General features: G+C 49.5%; 1 protein-coding gene across 1 annotated transcript in view; it reads right to left on the reverse strand.

The window, feature by feature from the left end:
- INSR (insulin receptor) overlaps positions 1-20,414 on the reverse strand; it is a 48,035-nt gene that overhangs the window by 4,777 nt on the left and 22,844 nt on the right. The window contains exons 2-20 of the mRNA XM_008641006.2: positions 20,089-20,404; positions 18,308-18,453; positions 17,877-18,021; positions 17,422-17,636; positions 14,978-15,104; positions 14,103-14,353; positions 13,579-13,746; positions 12,748-12,949; positions 7,842-8,110; positions 7,504-7,646; positions 6,190-6,349; positions 5,784-5,883; positions 5,466-5,533; positions 5,041-5,270; positions 4,648-4,758; positions 4,196-4,355; positions 3,238-3,367; positions 2,871-3,005; positions 1-1,811 (exon numbers count right to left, since the gene is read on the reverse strand). The exon at positions 1-1,811 is cut by the window's left edge and continues 4,777 nt beyond it. Coding sequence (XP_008639228.1) covers positions 1,457-1,811; positions 2,871-3,005; positions 3,238-3,367; positions 4,196-4,355; positions 4,648-4,758; positions 5,041-5,270; positions 5,466-5,533; positions 5,784-5,883; positions 6,190-6,349; positions 7,504-7,646; positions 7,842-8,110; positions 12,748-12,949; positions 13,579-13,746; positions 14,103-14,353; positions 14,978-15,104; positions 17,422-17,636; positions 17,877-18,021; positions 18,308-18,453; positions 20,089-20,404 — 3,431 coding nt within the window. The 3' untranslated portion in view covers positions 1-1,456. The remainder of the gene's footprint in view (positions 1,812-2,870; positions 3,006-3,237; positions 3,368-4,195; positions 4,356-4,647; positions 4,759-5,040; positions 5,271-5,465; positions 5,534-5,783; positions 5,884-6,189; positions 6,350-7,503; positions 7,647-7,841; positions 8,111-12,747; positions 12,950-13,578; positions 13,747-14,102; positions 14,354-14,977; positions 15,105-17,421; positions 17,637-17,876; positions 18,022-18,307; positions 18,454-20,088; positions 20,405-20,414) is intronic.

The raw sequence follows: 20,414 nt of genomic DNA on the forward strand, positions 1-20,414 counted from the left end.
CACAAGGCTGGATGCCTGGGAGCAGCAGACAGGCAGCGAGCCACAGTCACCTCTGGCGTGCAGAGCCCAGAGCTTTGTGCTCCCCCCTCCAGCGTCCCTTTCTCAGCTCCAGTTTGTGCTCATCCTCTCCCGCTGGCTGCGTCTGCGGCGCGGAAGGCAAAGCGAGGGACACGGGGGCAGAGCAGGAGCAGGACTCGAGGCCAGGATGTTCTGTGTCCTTCAGCTCCCAACACCCAAGACAGGGCTTCAACTGGAGCCAGCTGACTGTGTTGTATAAATCATGAAACTATTACAGAGCCTTGTCAAGTATGAACTGAACATGTGCTTCATCACTCCTGCAAGGCTAAAATTAGTTCATTCTGAAATCTTTGGACCACTTTAAGACCAAACAATCCCCCAAAACTCTCCCCACCCCTAAAGGATCATAAACAGTCAATAATTTATATGAAGTTAAAATTTAAACTAAAGACATCTTTAAATATGTTACAACAAACAATATATATACTCAATGCTGTAAGGACAGAAAACTCCGTGTCTCAGGTCAGGGGACTCCTATTTCGTTTGGTCTTAAAAGTACCCACAAATCTCAGAGTTCTGCTCATTTAGCTCCCAGCACGTTCTCCTCATTTGTTAATGAGAGAAAACCTGCTCCCAAGAGTCCTCAGTATAAAAATAATCTGTTTAGGATTCAGTCCCTCCAGGGAAATAGAGAAAAAAGAGAAGTACACACTTCCAAGAAGAAGAAGAAAGCTCCTGTGAGAACAGAGAACCATAGAATATGCTGAGTTGGAAAGGACCCACCAGGATCATCGAGTCCAACTCCTGGCCCTGTGCAGGACACCCCGAGAATCCCACCATGTGCCTGAAAGCGCTGTAAGTTGTGTACAAAACCAGAAGTGTCTCTTTAGCTGTAGGTTACACCCCACACGTCGACACTGCACACACGCACACACACACCCACGCACGCACTCGGGGGTTTCACCCCTTGAAAACAAAGTATGAAAGCAGCAGCTATTGGTCAATCTGAGGATCTGGCGCATCCGACTGATGTGGTGAATCCTTCAGCTGTAGTGGAGAGCCTGCCTGAAAGCCTGGAATTCTACTGGAAATGCTCTTGTTCCGCACTGCTGGGCTGTAGCTCAGGCACCAGAGAACTTCACGTCTTCTGTTGGCAAACGTGAATGCTTCTCCTTCAGTTGAACTCACACGGTCGCTTCCTGTTGTGAAACCATGGTTACAGAAGGGACAGCAGCCATGGAAACCTCTTCCATTTATGTTCACAGATAAATCCACTGACAACCAGTCAACTTGGCAAAAAAAAAATTAATCGTAAGATGATTAAAAATCTGAAGAGTTTGTAGATGTGTGTCATACACTGTGGCAGCAATAACAAGAGTCCTGAGATTTGTGGAGGGGGGAAAAAAGCAGACACAACCCTCGGGCCAAACAGGAAGTGTTAGGAAGGACTTGACCTGGGCATGGAGAGAATCCGCCCGTTTTTCTTGCCACCGTTCATGTGAGTGTAAGGGATGTGCTCCTCATAGTTCCCCTTGAGGGCCATGGAGGGTCCATTGTCCCTCCCCAGCACTTTGTCCCTCTGGGAGTACGAGGAAGGGTCGAGGGGAATGCTCTCCATGTTCTCGAAGTCCATCTCGTACTCCTCCGTCTCCAGAGGTTTGTTCTCCTCGCTGTAGAAGAAGGAGACCTCTTGGAAGCTGGGGTGCAAGTCCTCCTTCAGCATCTCGATGATCTCGATGAAGGTGGGGCGCATCTTCGGGTTGTACTGCCAGCACATCTGCATCAGGCTGTGCCTGCAGCAGGACAGAGCGGAGTCAGGGGCAGGAGGAACAATTCCACGTGCAGACCAAGGCTGGTACCCATGGCAGACCCCCCCACCCACACTGTGCCTCTGACACCCCAGGTTGGTTGTTCTCTTTCCAGCCTCCACATTTGCCTGTAGGTCCTGACACTCCTTTTTCTCTATTTCTGTCTAGATGAAAAATTCCTTCCAATTCCTTCAATTGTTCTTAACTTGGCTCCCGAAAGAAACAGGGCTGTGGTTCACAGACTCTTTGTGTGTGTGTGTGCACATGCACTTACAGCCAGGTCATCATGTTTTAATTAATTCCCTTTTAATTTTAACTCAGCCTGAAAGATAACAAAGCTCCCAAAACTTCAAGGAAAATGGGAGGCTGAGCAGAGGACAGAGGTCCTGTAAACATCCCACCCAAAAGAAAGGCTGCAGCAAGAGGTCACATGTTATCAGACACCATGGAGAAAGAACTTACAAATACAAATAGAGTTTCAAACTGGAGTTTGTAACTGGCCATCAGACAAATGTCCAGCACAGCAGGCTTTTTTCATAGGGATACTCACAAAACATGTTTCTTTTATGACTCTGGAAGTGCTGTTTTGGCCAGAAGCAGCTGGGGGAAGAGGCTACCAGAACCAGAGAGTTACCATCTGTGCTCCCTTTTGCAGCCAGAGCTGCTTTCCCTCACAGCTCCTCCAGGGTGACTCCTCATACAGAATCCCAGGATCACTGAGGTTGTAAAAGACCTCCCAATATCATTGAGTCCAACCTTTGACCAATCCCCACCTTGTCGCCCAGCCCAGAGCACTGAGTGCCACGTCCAGTCATCCCTTGGACACCTCCAGGGATGGGAACTCCAAACCTCCCTGGGCAGCCCCTTCCCTGGATCACTAAGGATGCTTTGGTGGAATTTCTGTGGAAGGTGCCTCACTGAAGTCTGTTTTGCTCCTCCCCAGCCGAGGAGGGGTTAAGAGGTGCCACAGGCCAAGCCATCTTTGTTGGCCACACTTCAGGCAAAGAGTGCAGCTCGGCTGGTTGTCCCTGCTTCCCCACTTACAGCCTCTCCGGGCAGTTGTCCGGCTGATCCAGGTATCCTCCATCCATGACAAACTTTAGCACCTGTTCGTTGGAGAGTCCCTGGTACGGCTGCTCTGCCAAGCTGCTTATTTCCCAAAGGACAACACCAAATGACCTAAGGGAGAGAGAAGACTCCTGGTAAGAACAAAACATCCTGGGGCCCTCCCAGTGACAGAGTTATTTTGGAAAACACACACTTCAAAAGAACACCACTATATTTTTATGGAAGTGTTTCAAAACAACGGCTTTGTTTTGTCTGCGCTCTGAACAAGTCAGTTTAAACTGTGTGTGCTAAAACAAGGAGCTCCTGAGCTGGGATCCATCTGGGATTGCAGAGAACAACTCACCACACGTCAGAGTATGTGGTGAACACCCCATCCTTCAGCGACTCTGGGGCCATCCAGCGCACGGGCAGCAGCCCTTTGCCTCCCTTGCGGTAATAATCCGTCTCGTAGATGTCCCTGGTCATCCCAAAGTCTGCAAGAAGCAATTGGGATGTGTTAAATGCCTCTCCCTCCACCCTGCTTTTCCTGTGCAACATCTCCAGATGGATGTTGCCTTTCCCTCACTGCCAAAGCCCAGCCTGCACTCATCTGTCACCTCGTGATTAACGTTCAAAACATTTCCCTTTTCCTGCGTTTTTTCTACAGAGCCACAACAGAGATTCCAGAGTTAAATCTTTTGGTGGCAGCTTCTATTCTAAACATTATTTTATTCATCCTCTGTAAGTAAAACAGAGCTCCCTTTGCCTGAAATCCCACTACCCTGGCCTTAACTCCAGAGAGCTCTAAAAAATCACCATACTGTGGGGTTTCAGGTTATTTTTAAATGTTGTATTTACTTATTTCTAAAAGAGTTTGGGTTAAAAACTGGGTTAAATTACTTTTAAAAGCCACCTGACCCAATGACAGGATTATCAGCACTGGGTTTGTTGTACCCAACACCTTCTTTGTTGTAATTCTCATGGAAGCAAAGACCAGTGAGACAAACCCAGGTAGCTTAGGCTGGAAGAGCAACAAAGTTTTAGGACAGAGGTTTGGAAGTAGAGAAGGTGAGAAAAGCTGCTCTGGGGTTCTACAGGAGATGTTGCTCATACTGACATCCCCACAATTCTGTCACAGGGAAGAAACAGAGGGAAGTGCTGCAATTTCCCCAAGGCAGACAGTGAGAATCACCTGTGTTTGACACGTTGGCTTCATCAGTTTGCCTTTACAACGAACACGATGCACAGAACCATCTCTGCTCACAGAATGGCCTGGGTTGGAAGGGCCCTTAGGGATCATTTTCTGATCCAGCAGTACCTACCCCCGATTTTCACAGTGAAGTCCTCTGCCACCATGCAGTTCCGAGCCGCCAGGTCCCTGTGCACGAACTTCTTGGCGTTCAGGTAGGCCATGCCGTCGGCGATCTCCGCGGCCATCTGGATCATCTCCCTCAGCGTCGGGGGCGGCCGGCCGGGGTTATTCTGCAATGAAAAACCACAGGGTCACTGAATGGTTTGGGTTAGAAGTGACCTTAAAGATCATCCACTTCTAACCCCCTGCCATGGGCAGGGACACCTTCCAACCTGGCCTTGGACACTTCCAGCTTCTCTGGGCAACCTGTGCCAGGCCCTCCTCACACTCATAGCCATGAATTTCTTTCCAATAGCAAATCAAATTTACCCTCTTTCAGCTTAAAGCCATTAAATAAAGAAGTATTAAACCCCAAATCAAGTCACTCTGTTCCACAACAGACTCCCTCTCTCCTGTCTTTACCTCAGCCTCAGGTCTCAAAGAGCGGAGGTAACTTTTCAGATCCCCATGTGCCATCAGCTCCATGACCACCAGAGTAGGTTGTCCCTTGGAGACCACTCCGAGGAGGCGAACCTGGAAAATTGAGTGAGAAATTCCCTCCAGGCTGTGTCCAAACAGACTGGGCAAAGCCAACACCCCCTGAAACAGCTGAGAACAGCCCCACAGGGCCTTGTCAGGCTGAGAGGTTTAGAAACAGCAGGAGTGAAACGACTTGGGCAGAACGGGTTCTGTGGAATCCAGCAGGGAAAGATCCCAGCTCTGATGGATCCCAGCCTCTGCTGCTTTGGCGAGCTAAGGGTCGGGCTCCGAAGGCACTGAAGAGCTGAGCTGTGTGCTGAGGCACCCAGCACTTACCACATGATGGCAGCTGAAGCCTTTCATCACAGAGGCCTCGTTGAGGAACTCGATGCGCTCGCGCAGGCTGGCGGACTCGTTCACCGTCTTCACGGCCACGCGCGTCTCGGGCTCTCCCTTCACGATGTCCTTGGCAATGCCCTCGTACACCATCCCGAAGGAGCCCTGGCCCAGCTCTCTCAGGAGGGTGATCTTGTCCCGTGGCACCTCCCATTCGTCAGGGACATAAACTGTTGGGCAGAGGGGAACAGCTCTGAGCTGAGCAAGCGTCTTTTGAAAGATGCTCCTGCAGCAGCCTCGGTCAGTGCTGCCACAGGGCACCCTGGGGATAGATTCTACAAAAAAACTCCACAAAGACAATTCCAACCCCATCCAGCTGCACTGACTGAGTGATTACACAAGAAATAAGCCCTGGTTGCTCTCACCATCACTGGCACTGATGTACTCAGGGTTGGAGGATGCGTACAGGGGTCCTGTTGGTCCTTCGGTTTGTCTGGAAGAGACACAAATTCCTCAGCACTTTGCAGCTTTTGACACCGATGAGGGTTTGATTAATCCCCGAAGCATGCAGCAAATAAACTGCCCCCATAAGGCACAAACTGTTTCCAGAAACTTAAATTAATGCTGCAATCACTATGGAAATCAGAAACTAAACAAAAACTGACTCCCAACAAAGCAACAAAACTTTTGTATGGATGTAAGTTTTGGTGTTTCTGGTGAAAACAAGATAAAATTGCACTCACCTCTTTTTCACGAGCACATAAGCAGCTCCAATAATTCCAGCAATTATTATAGCAAAAATAATTGGAACAATGATAACAGCAATATTTGGCTGAGCATTCACTAGGAGAGAAAGAGAGAGTTGGAGGTATTATACAGGAACAAAATACAATTTTTTTCCCTCAATAAATTGGAACAAATACAAAACTAGAGGCTATTTCAGATACAAAATGTGGGGCTGGTCAGAATGAGGACTAATAAAGAAAAGCCATGTGTTTCCAAGTAATTTCAGGTTCTTGACAACAGATGTATTTGGTAAATATTTAATGACTCCCTGTGATTCTCTGTGCACTGCTTGCTACACCCCATCCTCCAGAAATAACCCACGCTTCTTTCAGGGATTAAATGTCGAAAATAAAATGAACTCACAATAATCAGCCACGTAAAAATAGGTGGGTTCTGTCCAGGAGCCATTTCCAGCCAGGGAGGTGGCCCGGATCCGCACGCTGTAGTTCCCAGGCTGGAGTCCCCGGAGCTTGCAGCCGCTCTCGCTGGCAAAATGCTTGCGGGACACGCAGAAATGGGCTTCCTGTGGGGACAGGGGCTGTGGCAGGGTCATCCTGCAGCACCCAGAGCTCCCTGAGAGTTCCTTGAGGCTCCTGCAGCACCCAGAGCTCCCTGAGTGTTCCTCCCTGGGACTCCTGCAGCACCCAGAGCTCCCTGAGAGTTCCTTGAGGCTCCTGCAGCACCCAGAGCTCCCTGAATGTTCCTCCCTGGGACTCTTGTAGCACCCAGAGCTCCCTGAGAGTTCTTCCCTGGGACTCCTGCAGCACCCAGAGCTCCCTGACGGCTCCCTGGGGCTCCTGCAGCACCTCCCCAGCTGGCAAACACACACCCAAAGGCTCTCAGTCTGCTCCAGGTTAGTGGTTTGTGCTGGGTTTGTGTTTTGCAGGGCACTAGATCAGGTTACAGAGAGCAAGTGACATGTGCTGCCCTGGTCCTCAGCCCTGACACTGGCCCTGCACTGGTGAGTGCCCCTGTTTCCATGGCACTGACACCAGCCCTGCCCCTGTCACACTGACACCAGCTCTGTACCCGTGGCAGTGACACCAGCCCTGCCCCTGTCACACTGACACCAGCTCTGTCCCCAAGAGCTCATGGGCTGCTCAACGCCATCCTAATTCCTCTGAGCAACTTAAATTTCACAGAACGACAGAAACGTCAAGGTTGGAAGAGACCTTCAAGGTCATCAAGTCCCACCATCAACCCAGCACCACCATAATCAGCCCTAAAACATGTCCCCAAGTGCCACATTCAGACACCTCTTGAGCACTTCCAGAGATAGTGACTCCACCACCTCACTGGGCGACTTATTCCAATGCCTGAGCTCTCCTGCAGGGAACTTTTTTCTGGTATCTAATCTGGACCTCCCTGGTGCAACTTAAGGCTTTTCATCTGAGACACAGCAATGTGGGGTTTCTGTCCTTCTGTGAAATAACATTTCTAAAAAAGCTCCATGCAGAAAGTTGGCAAATCAGCTAAACTTGCTGGGCAAACAGGCGCCACAGAGACAGATTATTTCCTGACGTCATCCCAGGCTTCCAGAGGACATAAATTCACCAGTGAAATTTTGTATCCCATCAGTTCCCTCACCAGGAAACCCGACTAGGGAAATCCTAAAGAGCCCTAGGCTCCCAGGGGGAGCCACTTCTCCAAAGGTGCAGTGAAAGCAGAACCTCTCACCTCTGTCTCCCCGAGCCGCCCGTAGTTCACCTCGTAGAGCACGATGAGGCCGTTGGGCTCCTTTGGCTCCTGCCACTTCAAATGCACTGTGTTCTTTTCCACCAGCTCATGGGAAACTGGGCCAACGATGTCATCAGCCTTAGCTAGAACCAAGTTCAAGATTAGGCTTAGTTTCATGTCTTTGGGCAAAATTCACACCTGCCAATATGTCATCCATCCTCCTTTCCCACCAGGACATATGGATAGCCCCAGTCTTACATATTGCAGCTGGCTCCCATAGGAAAAGCAGCATTTGGGAGGAGCCACCAAGCCACAGCAGAGCTCAGGGAGAGAATCACCTTCTGGCATGGTCCTGGCACTGACATAAGCTGCCACGCTGCAGCGGGACTCCTGAGCATCGTGGTTGCAGGCGTGGAGCTCGATGCGGTACCCGGTGAAGTGCCGCAGCCCCGAGATCACCAGCGACTCCTTCGACAGCACTTTCTCAAAAGGTTTCTGCTCCTCTGCACCCTCAGCTGCTGCTGAGTTGTTGGGGGAGGATGGGATGGTGGGTAACACCACGGTGGAGTTTGCCACAGAGCTGAGGTCTCTTCGTTTTCTTGATGGCCTGTTAAACAACACGGGTCACCACGTTATTTGTTATAGTCAATGTCAACACATCCAGCTGAAAAGGAAGAGTTAAAATGGGAGAGCTCAGAGTGTCACTGGAAACTCAAACTGAAGCCTGGCATTTGCAATGCAATGAAGAAATTCAGGATTTTTTTTTTAACCAAGCAATGCGTCTTTATAAAATTCTGTATCCCCCAGACTTCTCTCCACACAACTGCATACAGGGAGATAAAATAAAAATAAACCAATCCAAGCCTCAAGTATTTGCTTGAGAATTCAAGTTCCCCTGGATCTCTCAGCTGAGTCTAACTTTACCAGGTTGCCTCACGGATGCCTCGGGCAGGGTTGCAATGCTTTGGAGTTCAGCTCCCACACGCTGCAGCTCCGAGCAAACGAGGTCACGCCACGGCCCCGACTCGGTGACCTCAGATGTGCCACATATCCCAAGTGTCGCTAACTTGCATTTATAAAGCATAAAGCCACTCTCCCAGCTCTCTGGAATACATTTGCCACTCTCACCCCTAAGGCTGAACCTCGATGGATACACAAAGCGTTTTAACCTTTTCCCAAGAGATCAAATCTATTAAGTCCTTTTCAAGGCATGCATTTAAAACTCATGATTCTGGTTACATATTCATTGGGTGGTTTTGTTAACCAAACGTTGCTCCTCAAGTTACTGCATTTCAGTCTGAAAATCCAATTTTTTCACTTGTAAAACCAGCACCTGCAGTGTGACCCTGTCACGTTCCCTGTCTGCACCTGAGTGCCACCAGCCAGCTTTAATGTCAGGTTTTGTCAGCAAATAAACAGAATAAATTCAACAGAATTAAGAACCATTCGAAAATTTCATTTTCTTGGACAAAAAAAAAAAACCCAAAGGATCAGTACCAAACCAAAAGTGCTCAATCTAACACTCTTATGTCCTGTCACACATTTGCCACGGGGAATTCCAGGTCGGGAACTAACCAAGGTGGTGAATCAGTAACTGTATTCAGTTACACAAAAGGAATTAATGCCAGTTGAAATCCAGACCATGTATTTTAAGGGAGTGATGATCTTTTTGTGTGTGTGTGCATGTGTGTGCAGCTATTAAAGGGTACAAAGAGTGACCTGAACTGAACCCACACTTGAGGCATCTCCAGGCTCTAAAAATGTAACAAGCTGTTGAAGCAAATCTTTGCTGCTGAACTGAACTTTCCACTGCCACCTCTGACCACCAGGCCATGACCAGCCCCAGCCCCAACAGGGACTGCTCTGACAGATCTCTGCCACCTTCCCTGCTTCCCTCTGCCTTCCCTGGTGCTGTTTCTCCTCCTACAGCAAAAGCCACCAGCCAAAAGGCAGAGTTTGAGATGTCCTCAAACTTAACACTGGGCTGCACACAACACAACACAGACATTGACAGAGTCACCATCACAGAATGGTTTGGGTTGGAGGGACCTTAAAGCCCATCCAGTGCCACCCCTGCCATGGGCAGGGACACCTCCCACTGTCCCAGGCTGCTCCAAGCCCCAATGTCCAGCCTGGCCTTGGGCACTGCCAGGGATCCAGGGGCAGCCCCAGCTGCTCTGGGCACCCTGTGCCAGGGCCTGCCCACCCTCCCAGGGAACAATTCCTTCCTACAGAATATTCATCCACCTGATGACAAAACACGATGTCAAACAGCAGGTTCAGCAAGCACATTCCAGTTTTAAGTTTTCTCTTTCTTAATTACTAATTAACTCCTTTTGGAGCTGCTGTCCCCTCAGCCTGTGTGGTGTTGTGAGCAGTGTCCCCTCAGGATGGGGCAGAGGTCAGGGAGCCAGCTCTGGGTCATGCCACCTCCCTCCTTGGGAAGGATTCCTTATGGTCAAACAGAACCTGGTTTGCATAAAAGCAAAGCTACACCCTCTGTTTATCAAGTGTGAATTCAGCCGATCCTCGTGTTCAAGGGAATTTTGTTTTTCACAAGTAAACAGTAATTTGACCACTGATGCAACACAGAGTAAAATGCAAGAATTCCTTCCTTCTCAAATCACAGAAAGTTAAGAAAACCTTCTAAAGCTGTAAATCCCCAATTTTCCCGTATTTATTATCCTGGATTTGCAGCAATTTTCTTGCCAAATTCTCTGTATTTTCAAACATCTGATTCTTCTCAGAGTTGTTCCAGTGTAATTTGCATTGGGGCCATCTCAGCAGCTCCAGTGAGGTCCCCGTGAAACCCTCAGCTCCAGGTTCCTCCTGCTCTCACAGATGCCCAGGGGCTGTGAGGGGGCTGGAAGTGACACTTCAGCACACACAGTATGGCCTGTGCTGGGGGATTCCAAAAATGCCTTTGGTACCTTAAGCCAAGCTTTTCCACACACCTGAAACTACCCCAGGCCAGCTGGGCTGGCAAAAGCGTTCTAGATTTGTCTGTGCAATTAACTGAATTGGGAAATGCAGGGGAAAACAATAACTTATGAATGTGAGTCATTGCTCAGATCTTGCTCCCCAAGAATATTGGGAATGGCACAAATGTGTGTGACAGAGAGCAAGAGAGACACAGAGCTGGGACTGCTCCTGCCTTGCTGCAGTGGTGATGGAGGGAATACATGGAATGACACCCTGAACAGCAGCCACTGACTTCCCCTCTGCCTCTCAGGACATTTTTTGAAATCTTTCCCTGTTTTCCACAGAATCATGGAGGGATGAGGCTGGAAAGCACCTCTGGGGATTGTCTCACCCGAGCCCCTGGCCCAAAGCAGGGGCAGCTGCAGCAGGTGGCTCAGGACCATGTTTGACCATTTCCAGGGATGGAGACCCCACACATCCCTGGGCAGCCTGGTCCAGGGTGTAACCACCCCTGAGCTCCAGTCTGTGCCAAACTCCTCCAAAATGAGAGCAAGTAACACAGGAAAGAAGAAACAAAAAGCATCAGCTTCTGATGGTCACTTTGTTCAGCTCCAAAGGCGACCTGGTGTGAAGACCCTGCCAACTCCGCCTGCGCAGAGGAACATTCCTGAACTTCTAGTTTGGCTTTTTTGTCAGTGCCAGAGCAAACTGACCCCCAGGAGTTGTGACAGTGGCTCCTGGAGTGGGCAATCAATATGACCAGGGGGAAGGAACTGTGATTTCCAGAGGGGTGAGATCAGCCCTGGCCTAAGGCTGGATCCTGCCCAGGGATCAGATGGCTGGGAACAGGGCAGGAGGGGAGAAATGGCACATGGAAAACAAGGAGACATCAGGGAGGAACTGCTGTGACTCTGCTGCCCTGGCATCTCGTGCTCCCTGCTGGCCTCATCCCTGGGATTCCTCCCGTGACTGGCAAGTTCCTTCTCTCCAGGAGAGGCCACACAGCACCTCAGGAGAGGTCACTGAACCCTCAGGAGCCACAAAAAAAGCACCTGAAGTAAACCACACTCCCAGCTCTCTGCCAGGCTCTGTGAGCCCGTGATAGCACAGTATTCACAGGAAAAAAAATCTGATTTATGTGGCGACAGCCTGGAGCCTGCCAGGGAAGACGAGCAGGGCACGTGGCACCAGGGAGGTCTCTTTACCACTGGCTTGTTTTAAAGGATTAGTTGGCCATGGGATGTGGGGATTTCTTCCTCAGGATGCTGACAAGGTGGCCCATCCTGGTGATTGGTTTCTTCCTAAAATACATACCCCAGAAGGTGGCCTGAGAAGCATCCTGGGCTGGCTGCACAATAAAATTGAGGGGGGAAAAAAGGAAAAATAAAAGAGATCAGACTGTCAGAATTGTCTGCCTACATCAGGAGAAGTTTGGCTTTTGCACATGGCTTGGTTCTCTGCTTTGGAGTATGTCATGTCCTGGCACACTGGAACTCATCCTGATGGGCACCAACAGCCAGGGAACAGCAGAACGAGGGGTTCTGCCCAAGCTTCCAGGTGAGGACTGCAGGTACCAGGGCAGGGAACACCAGGGATGCTTTCAACAGGGAAAATGCTCAGTGCAGTGGCCCAGCTTTTGTCAAGCAGCTGAAAATTCAGGTTTGTTGGCTGAGGGCAGCAAGCAGAGAATAAATTTAGAGCACAAAATGCATGACAGGGAAGAGGGTAAATCACCACAGATTCTACCCTGCTCCCCAGCACTTCCTCCCCGAGCTGCAGATGAAGTGTGAAGACATTCAACACCACTTAATGTGACACTGTGTGTGCCACTCCAAACAGGACACTCACCACCCACAGCACTCACATTCCTCATGGTATTGGAGGTATTTCCCAGACTAAGTGAAGGAAGGCCACAAATACCGTGCTGAAGGACGAGGCTGTGGCCTGGTAAACTGCCCTTTTCCTTTCTTTTCAACTCAATGAAAAGCTTGACCACAAAATTTCAAGACAAGAAAAAAAAAAATCGCTGTTTTTGGCATCATCTGATGCCAGACGAGCTGCAGGCTGTTTGTTAAGGATTCTCACTTTATTCTTGAGCTGAAGAGAATTCAGGGACAGGAAATGAAAGCGGGATCTTCCCAATCTGCAGGAACATCCGTGGTAGGTGCTCAGCTCTCCCCATTCCAACACCCATATCCAGCTGGACTAGACAGGCTCCTGGAAGCCTGGCAATGTGGCTGTGTCCAACCTGGTATTTTTATTTAATCCTCAATTACATTTTCCTCCTCCTGACCCCTGGACAGTCCTGTTGGATGTTCTCACCTGGGCACAAAAACCTCGTTGTGGAGATAATTCTCAAAGGTCTTGCGGAAAGCAGACTCCTCCAGCTCCTTCTGGATCTGGGAGTCTGTTTTAGGACAGGAACAACATTCCCCACTGACATCCTCAGCTTCACTCTGGTTATACTTCTGGGGGTCTTCAGATTCAAAAGGAGGAGACCACGTCCTTGAGGGCAGCTTTAATCCTGGGGACAAAACCGTTTCAGTGTCACTCATGCCTGACTTGGCGGAAGATGTTTGATCCTACAAAGATCCCAAACCAGTGTACACAGGACTCATGGCATATTTGGGGATCCTGTACTTTACATCCAGGGCTGAGCAGTTCCCTCTTTTCTGACAAGCCTTTGATTCAAAAATGCTATTTTTGAAATGGAGCTTGGATGCTGCTTTACCCCAGTCCTGGTGACAGAGCAGCAGGTGAGATTTTGGAAATCCTCAGTGAAATTCTGTGTTCTGAAGGAATTCCAAACCAGACACCAGCTGCCTTCAAAAATTAACGTGGCCCTGAGCACTGAAATTTTTAACCTTACCATCTCCATTGTTGCTATTAAACTTATAAGTCAGTTTAAAAGGAACAAGGGCAGAAGGGAGATCCCCAAAGGAAAAAACGTCTGATTACTTTGCAAAAAATGGCTTTAGACCTTTTGCACATACCTTGGCACCTAATGTAACAGGAACAGGGAGGGACAGAGCTGTTCCTAGAACAGTCCTGAATCCAGCAGAATTGGGCCCCCAGAGCACCTCCAAGGCAGAAACTCCAGGAAGTCCTGGGAGAGACTGAAGGAAAGGCCTGGAGGGAGAAGCACCCACTCACCTTTCAGGCAGTAATCAAGTTCATAGAGCTCACTGTCCTCTGCCTGCTGCTGCCAGTACACCAGGTAGTGTGTGATGTTCCCGTTGGGCTCCGAGGGCGGCTTCCACTTCAGGATGATTTGGGATGAAGAGTTGGAAACGGATATCGGATCTAACGGGACTGACGGAACTGCGTGGGAAGAGGCAGAGGTCACTGCACTGCCCTGCCAGAGCCTGGCAAAGCAGGGACCAGCACAGGCAAATTTCCATTCCTATGGGAATCAAGCATTCCCTGGCACCCAGCAGGCTCTTCCAGGCTGGGCTGGATCATCCTGGAGATCTCTTCCAGCCTTAGTGATTCTTACATGAGGCCACAAAAACTGGATAGGTGTCCATTGGCACCATCTGGAACCACACCACTGGTTTAGGAATTCCTTCCTACCAAAGGAGGGCAGTGGAAAGCTTCCTGGATATGGGACTACCACAACCCCCACCCAGGCAGAATTATTTAGGCCTGTTTTTGCCCCAGGAACGTGCTGCACTGACCCGTGGCGTTGGTCTGCACGTAGATGATCTCGCTCTTGGCGCCGTACGTCCGCCGCTCGTCAGAGAAGGTGACCAGGGTTTTCACAAACACAGCATATTGTGTCCAGGGCTTCAGGCCCCTCAGGAGCCACCCTGGCTGGGCCTGGGCTTTGGGCTCGTTTGAGCGTGGTGGGGGGTCAACATCCACAACTGTCCAGCTGTTGGAGCCACAGGCGTCCTGGCCATCGAACTCCGTCACGTTTTGGTAGGGACTTTGTGAAAGAGATGGCTCCAATTAACAGAATCCTCATTCAGGCTCTTAAAAACATTTCTAAAGACACCACTGAAAGTTATCACCCTTTAACCTTCAGAGAAAGTAAAATTATCTCATTGTATTTACTCTGAAAGGGAGCCATTGTGGGACCTTTGCTGCCTGGGCCTCTGACAGCATCACAGAACAGGTCCTGCAGGTGCCACACATGACCCCAACAACTAAATCCAGATTGATTATTGGCAGCTTTATGAAAATCAGCTTGGTTACCTCAATTCTAAAGGAATCTTTCCCACCTCAAAGGGGATAAAGCATTCCATGGGATAGTGGGGAGATGAGGAACTCCATGGTTCAAGCACATGTGTCTAGAACAGCACGAATAACTAAAGTTTGGATTGTTCTCAAATGAGGAATTGTGCCTGTGCACAAGTCAGGAATCTTAACGAACACTTTTAAAGAAGGATATCGCTGGGAACTTTAGTGTAGGAGCCACAATATCAGAGACTAAACAGCTTTGCCTACAGCAAAAACATCCAGCAGGTTTAACATCCACCTTTCAGTGCCAGCAGCTGCTCGTGGCAGCCCAACAAGGCCGTTTGTCTGTGACCTGAGGGGGATCACTTACGCCTCTTTGTAGAACAGCATAAACCCCAGGAGGTCACGGAAATCAGGGGGCCAGTAGGGTTCCCACTTCAGAAGGATCTTGTCATGAGAAGTTCTAATGGAAGAAAATTTCAGCAGTTCGTTTTCACCTGTAACAAGTGAGAAGTGACAACAGTTTCATTAATGCTAAAAAATGAAAGTTTTTGGGTTTAATTATCTTAGAAGTTTAAGATAAATGTGAGAATGTTGGCACTGAGAAGAGTTGCCCAGTAAAACCTTATCTTACTTCGAAGCCATTCCTACCCCAAATCAGGGGTTGGAATCGATGCCCTCCTAAGGTTAAATTTTTCTATGACTTCATGAAAATGACTCAGTAGAAGAGCTGAACTAAATTCTAAAAAGTGGGAAATCTAAAGGCGACGTATTTCACAGTTTATGATGATCTGCACAGCTGAACCCAGCACGATGGTTTGCAGAGAAGACAACAGGCCACAAAAACGAAGGAGAAGAATTCCCAGCCTTGCCAGGAGTAGTGTGGTCCCTCTGCAAGGGGGAGGGTGTTTGCAGGAGGATGGAGCTCAAGGGACATGGTACAATATGTTTTGTGCCCCCAGCCCAAGTGCCTCTGACTGAATTTGCTGTTCCTGCAGTAGCTGCAACGGGAGGAAGAACATTCATTTCACTGGCACCACATCCAGAACAAACAAGGGCTTTTTTTTTTCTTCCCTTTTTTTTTTTTTTTTTTTTTTTTTAGTAAACATGATGATGCCAATGTGAAAGCTGGGCTTGAAATGTAAAAGCAAACAAAAAGCCAAACACCCTGGCAAGCTGTGGTTTGAGGTGGGGGTGGCACAGACACCAGCTCAGCAGGGTGGGGGTACAGCTGGCAAAGAGAAATGCAACTGTCTCCTCCAGCTGCTTTCACACCAAACACCAACGCAGGAGCTGCTCACAGCCACAGGCAGAGATGGATCTGCCCAAATCCAGGTTCACCCCCAATGCGGGAAGAGCTTTTCAGTGTCTCATGGGAGGAGATGAACTTTATAGACAGCTGATTCCTTGTGCTCCTTCCCTCTGCCCAGGCTGGAGCTGTGGTGCCCCAGAGGCTCCGTGTGTGTTTTTCACTGGTCCCGCCAGTTTTTAGGTCACAGCCATAGCATTCCCTTCTCCCACTGTGCTGGCCTGACTGCATCTGTTGATATGTGGGAAACCAGACCAGGAAACCGAGTCAACTGAAAGATCTTCACTTTTTAGGTCTGTTCACAAACAGCTACATCAGGGCAACGAGGGCAGGACAGGAGGGTCACAGAATCATGAAATGTTTTGGGTGGGAAGGTACCTTGGGCTCTTCTGGCAGTGCTGTCCCCAAAAGCAGAGGGACAGTGAAGCCACAGGATGACCCAAGCTGCCCTGCATGCTGTGAGCCAGCATCTGAAATCCCAGTTCAGTTAATGCTGGGCTTTTTGGTGGCAATTCCTGCCTAAGCATCTCCCAGGATCACAGCACAACTGCTGGAATACTGCATGGATGGGTCACTGCCTCTGTCCCCATGTCATCTGTCCTTCACAGAATGGTTGCAAGGGGCCCACGTCCACCTGCACGTGCTCCTGTTCCTGTCTGGTGAATCTCTGTGGGGCTGAGCAGTGAATCAGAGCAGAGAGATGTCACCAGCTCAGAACAAAGCTGGCTATTTCCTACCCCTGATCACTTCCACAATCTGGCTCACCACACAGCCCTGGTACAAACAGGGGAAGGGGATTGTGTGGCACAGAAAGAGAACAAACAGCGGGGCTGAGGGTGCAGAAGGACTGCATTTATTGCAGTACTGCTGCCAAAATAAGTGTCTGCAAAACTCCATCTTCAGCAGCACGACTTCAGTGCCAGCGTAAAGCCAACCCCACGCTGTTTGCTGACACAGGCACTGTCTGATCGTTGTTCCTGAAGAAAGCTGGTAGGTGAAAAACCTCAGAGAGGCATTGCAAAAATTGTTGGAAAATTTTCTCTGACTGTTGTCATGGCAATTGCCTCACGTGGCCACAGGGATGGGTGGAAATCCCGTTTCTCCCGTGTTTATTCCGTGTGCGCACCGTCGCCTCATGACATGGGAAAAGCAGATTATGACTATTAATCAGGTACTCAGCAGTAACACAAAGTCCCAGCCCGGGCCGAGGTTACATTGTGCTAAACTCTTCAAAAAGACACAATAAATACACTCCCAGCTCCAAAAACCCCCCAGGGTTCTGTGGGACCAAGGCTGCCAGAGGGAGATCCCGTGGGGACTTTTACTCGTGGCACAGTGACAGTGGCACTGAGTGCACAGGCAAGGGGCAAATCTGCTGCTTTACCAAAGGGACAAGGACAGGCCATGGAAAAACATCATGGGCTGGGCTGGGAGAAAGAGGGGTACAAGGAGAGCAAGGCAGAGGGACAGGAAAGGGAAGCAAGGCTGCATTCTGAGACTCTTACATGAGGCTTGATCCCCGTTGGTTTTCAGGGCTATGTCATTCCTCTCCTGACGCCCCTTAGTCCCGGAGATCTCTTCCATCTTGTGGATTTCTGACAAGCACAGCTTGGGATTGTAATGGAAGAAGAGTTTGCCTCGTGCAATAGTGAGGTTGTGTTTGCTCCAGTCCCAGAGCTGGCGAAGATTCTGGTTGTCCAAGGCATAAAAGGAGTAATTTCTGAAATCAGAGGAATGAAAACGTGGGTTGGGAGGGGATGAATGGAAAACTCTTCTTGCACTAACCCTCACACCAAAGAAAAATGAATGCAAATTGTCTGCCCTGGTAGGGCACAAGCCACAGGCAGAGGAACATTTAAAAATAACTTAGGAATTGTTTCCCAATACAAATCACCCTCATAGAACTGGCACTCCTTGTACTTCAAAGCATTCAAATAAAGCATCTTTTGAGAGAACTCACCCAGCTTCGAGTGTCTCTCCTCTAATCAGATGGAGTTTCCGAAAAAAAGAAAGAGAAACCAAGGCATAAGAGCGGCGAATTTTTAGGTAACCTGAGATTTCTTCTATCAAGCCAAGATTCGCTTCCAGCTCAGCTGCTATGTTATCTACGGAGAGGAGAACATTGGGAAGAGTTTTCTGGTATCACAGAGAAAAACACCCACATTGGAGCCCGAATGTATTAAACGACTGCTTTATGTTAATTCATGAGAACTCACAAAAATCCATTAACAAAGAACGCCAAATGAGCACGTCGAGCCTTTGTGCTTATTCTTCTGGGTCCCTCTGAGACTGAGGGTGGTCACAGCCAAGGGAAGAGCCCCAGCTCAGGGCAGTGCCCCATTCCCTGGCTGCCAGCCCGTGCTGCCCACTCCTCGCCCATGCCCCACTTACTTCCTCCCCGGATGTTTATGACCAAGCTGCCGTTCACGACCGTGCAGCCCCGCAGCTCCTGCGCTGACGTCACCGAGTCGATCGTCTTCTCCTTGCCAAAGTCACACACCTTGGGACAGGGCCCCGCGCAGGGCGTGCAGTGCAGGCTGCAAAACAGGAGAGGAGGGGTGCAGGGGTGAGGCAGGATGGCCTCAGCACTTCCCAAAAGCAGAGCCATGAATCTCAAGTGACAATAAGCCATGGGATTCACTTGCTGTGAGCAGCACTTAGGAACTCCAAAGAGAGTCACAGAATCATGGAATGGTTTAGGTTGGAAGGGACCTTAAAGCTCATCCTATTCCAACCCCTTTCCACACCTTCCACTAGACCAGGTTGCTCCAAGCCCCATCCAACCTGGCCTTGAAAATAACTGCTGATAAATTTAACTTGTCTTAAATTGTCATTTCCACACTTCAAATGCGAATCACTCCATCTCTTCCTACATAACAAAATTAAGTGACCTGAACTATTTTGAAGATGAAACTGGCCACAATGCTGCCCAGTGCTCTCTATCCCAGGGGTTTCAAGATAACAAACACCAGCCCAGTCTTCATCCCAAGATCGTTAACCAAACTTGTAATTGATGAGTGGAGAGCTGGCCCTTCATCTGGGAATCCTCTGAGTGAGGACTGCACACAATGTTGCTTTAAAAAAGGCAAGAATGCGCTTTGTGCTCTGGGGAAATACTGCTTAGATAGTACGAGCTGATGGCTTGCCCTGGTCACACCACCACAAGAATGTGTTCCCAACTAGTTCAGAGAGAGAAATGCTCTAGGAAAAGCAGGGAGCAGAGCTGTGAGGTCCCACTGGCAGCAGCCTGGAACAGCACAGGAGAGGCCATGGGGTTGTTGCACAAGCAGCCCAGCTACTTTGGGGGCTGCTTGTTCATTCTGTCGAAAAGCAAAACAGGAAATGGCATAAAAAGTCTCGTTGAGAGTGAATTCCCTGAAATTATTATGGCAGGAGCAAACACATGCGAGCACAAAGTGACCAATATTCGTAGGAAATCTGAGTCATCACAATATAGAATGGTATTGTGGGACAAACAACCAAGTTTGCAGTGATAAACAGCTCAGCAACATAAATTATTTAATTCCTTATTCCTTTGTCAAAACCCCCTGGGAATAGACAGAATGGCTGTTCCCTCCTTCGATTCGTGCTACACTTGTTTGTTACATTGCGCATTTATGTCTGGCACAGCTTGAACCTGCTCAATGAAAGTAATTACAGGCATGAGGAACAGATATTCTGAGAACGAGCACTCAGAGGACGCTGCGCTCTCTTCATTAGCCATGACCTCTCCCTGTTGTGCCTTTCCAGCCCGGCTCCCTGGCCTGAGGCTGCTCCAGAGGGGAGGGAAGCAGGGCTGCTAAAGCCTCTCCACTGCCCACCTCCCTCCTCCCATGCCATTACAGAGAGACCATTCCAGCTTGAGGATGCTCTTCCTTGTCCTCTCTCCATCTCCCTTTCCCACTTTTTCCAAACTTGAGAGGTAAGCAAGGGAAGCCAAGGGAAGAATAAACTACCAGCCCATGGCAGGGAGAGCTTTTAATGGCTTGAATTAGCAAGGTATTACTTTGTAAATCATATTAAAGTAGACCAGGTGATTGCCACAGATGCTCCAACACCAGAAACTTCTCCTGGCCATGACACAACACCCAAACCCCGTGTTCAAGGAGGAGGAAAGCCCAGCCCAGCCCAGCCCCCCCCCCAGTTTTGTCCCCTGCAGAGCAAGTACTCACTTGCTGGAATTCATGATGTAGCCCGAGGGGCACTCGTGCACACACTCGTTGTTGTGGATGACGTGACACCCCGACTCCCGGGCGTTCTTGCACTTGTTGTGCAGCTCCTGGCAGAAGCTGAAGGTGACGCAGCGCCAGCCCTCGAAGCGGTAGTGCCCGGGGGGGCAGTTGTCCACGCACCTCCCGTCCAGGTAGAAGTTGCGACAGGCCACGCACTTGTCGGGGTCGTTGGGCTCCGTGCAGTCCCCGAGGCACTCGCTGTGGCAGCACTGCCCGTCCGAGGTGCAGCCCTGCGACTTGCAGGCAGGGGGACAGACTGGCAAGGG

This window comes from Corvus brachyrhynchos, unplaced genomic scaffold (assembly GCF_000691975.1).
Source record: "Corvus brachyrhynchos isolate BGI_N302 unplaced genomic scaffold, ASM69197v1 scaffold219, whole genome shotgun sequence".
Taxonomy (NCBI): Eukaryota; Metazoa; Chordata; class Aves; order Passeriformes; family Corvidae; genus Corvus; species Corvus brachyrhynchos.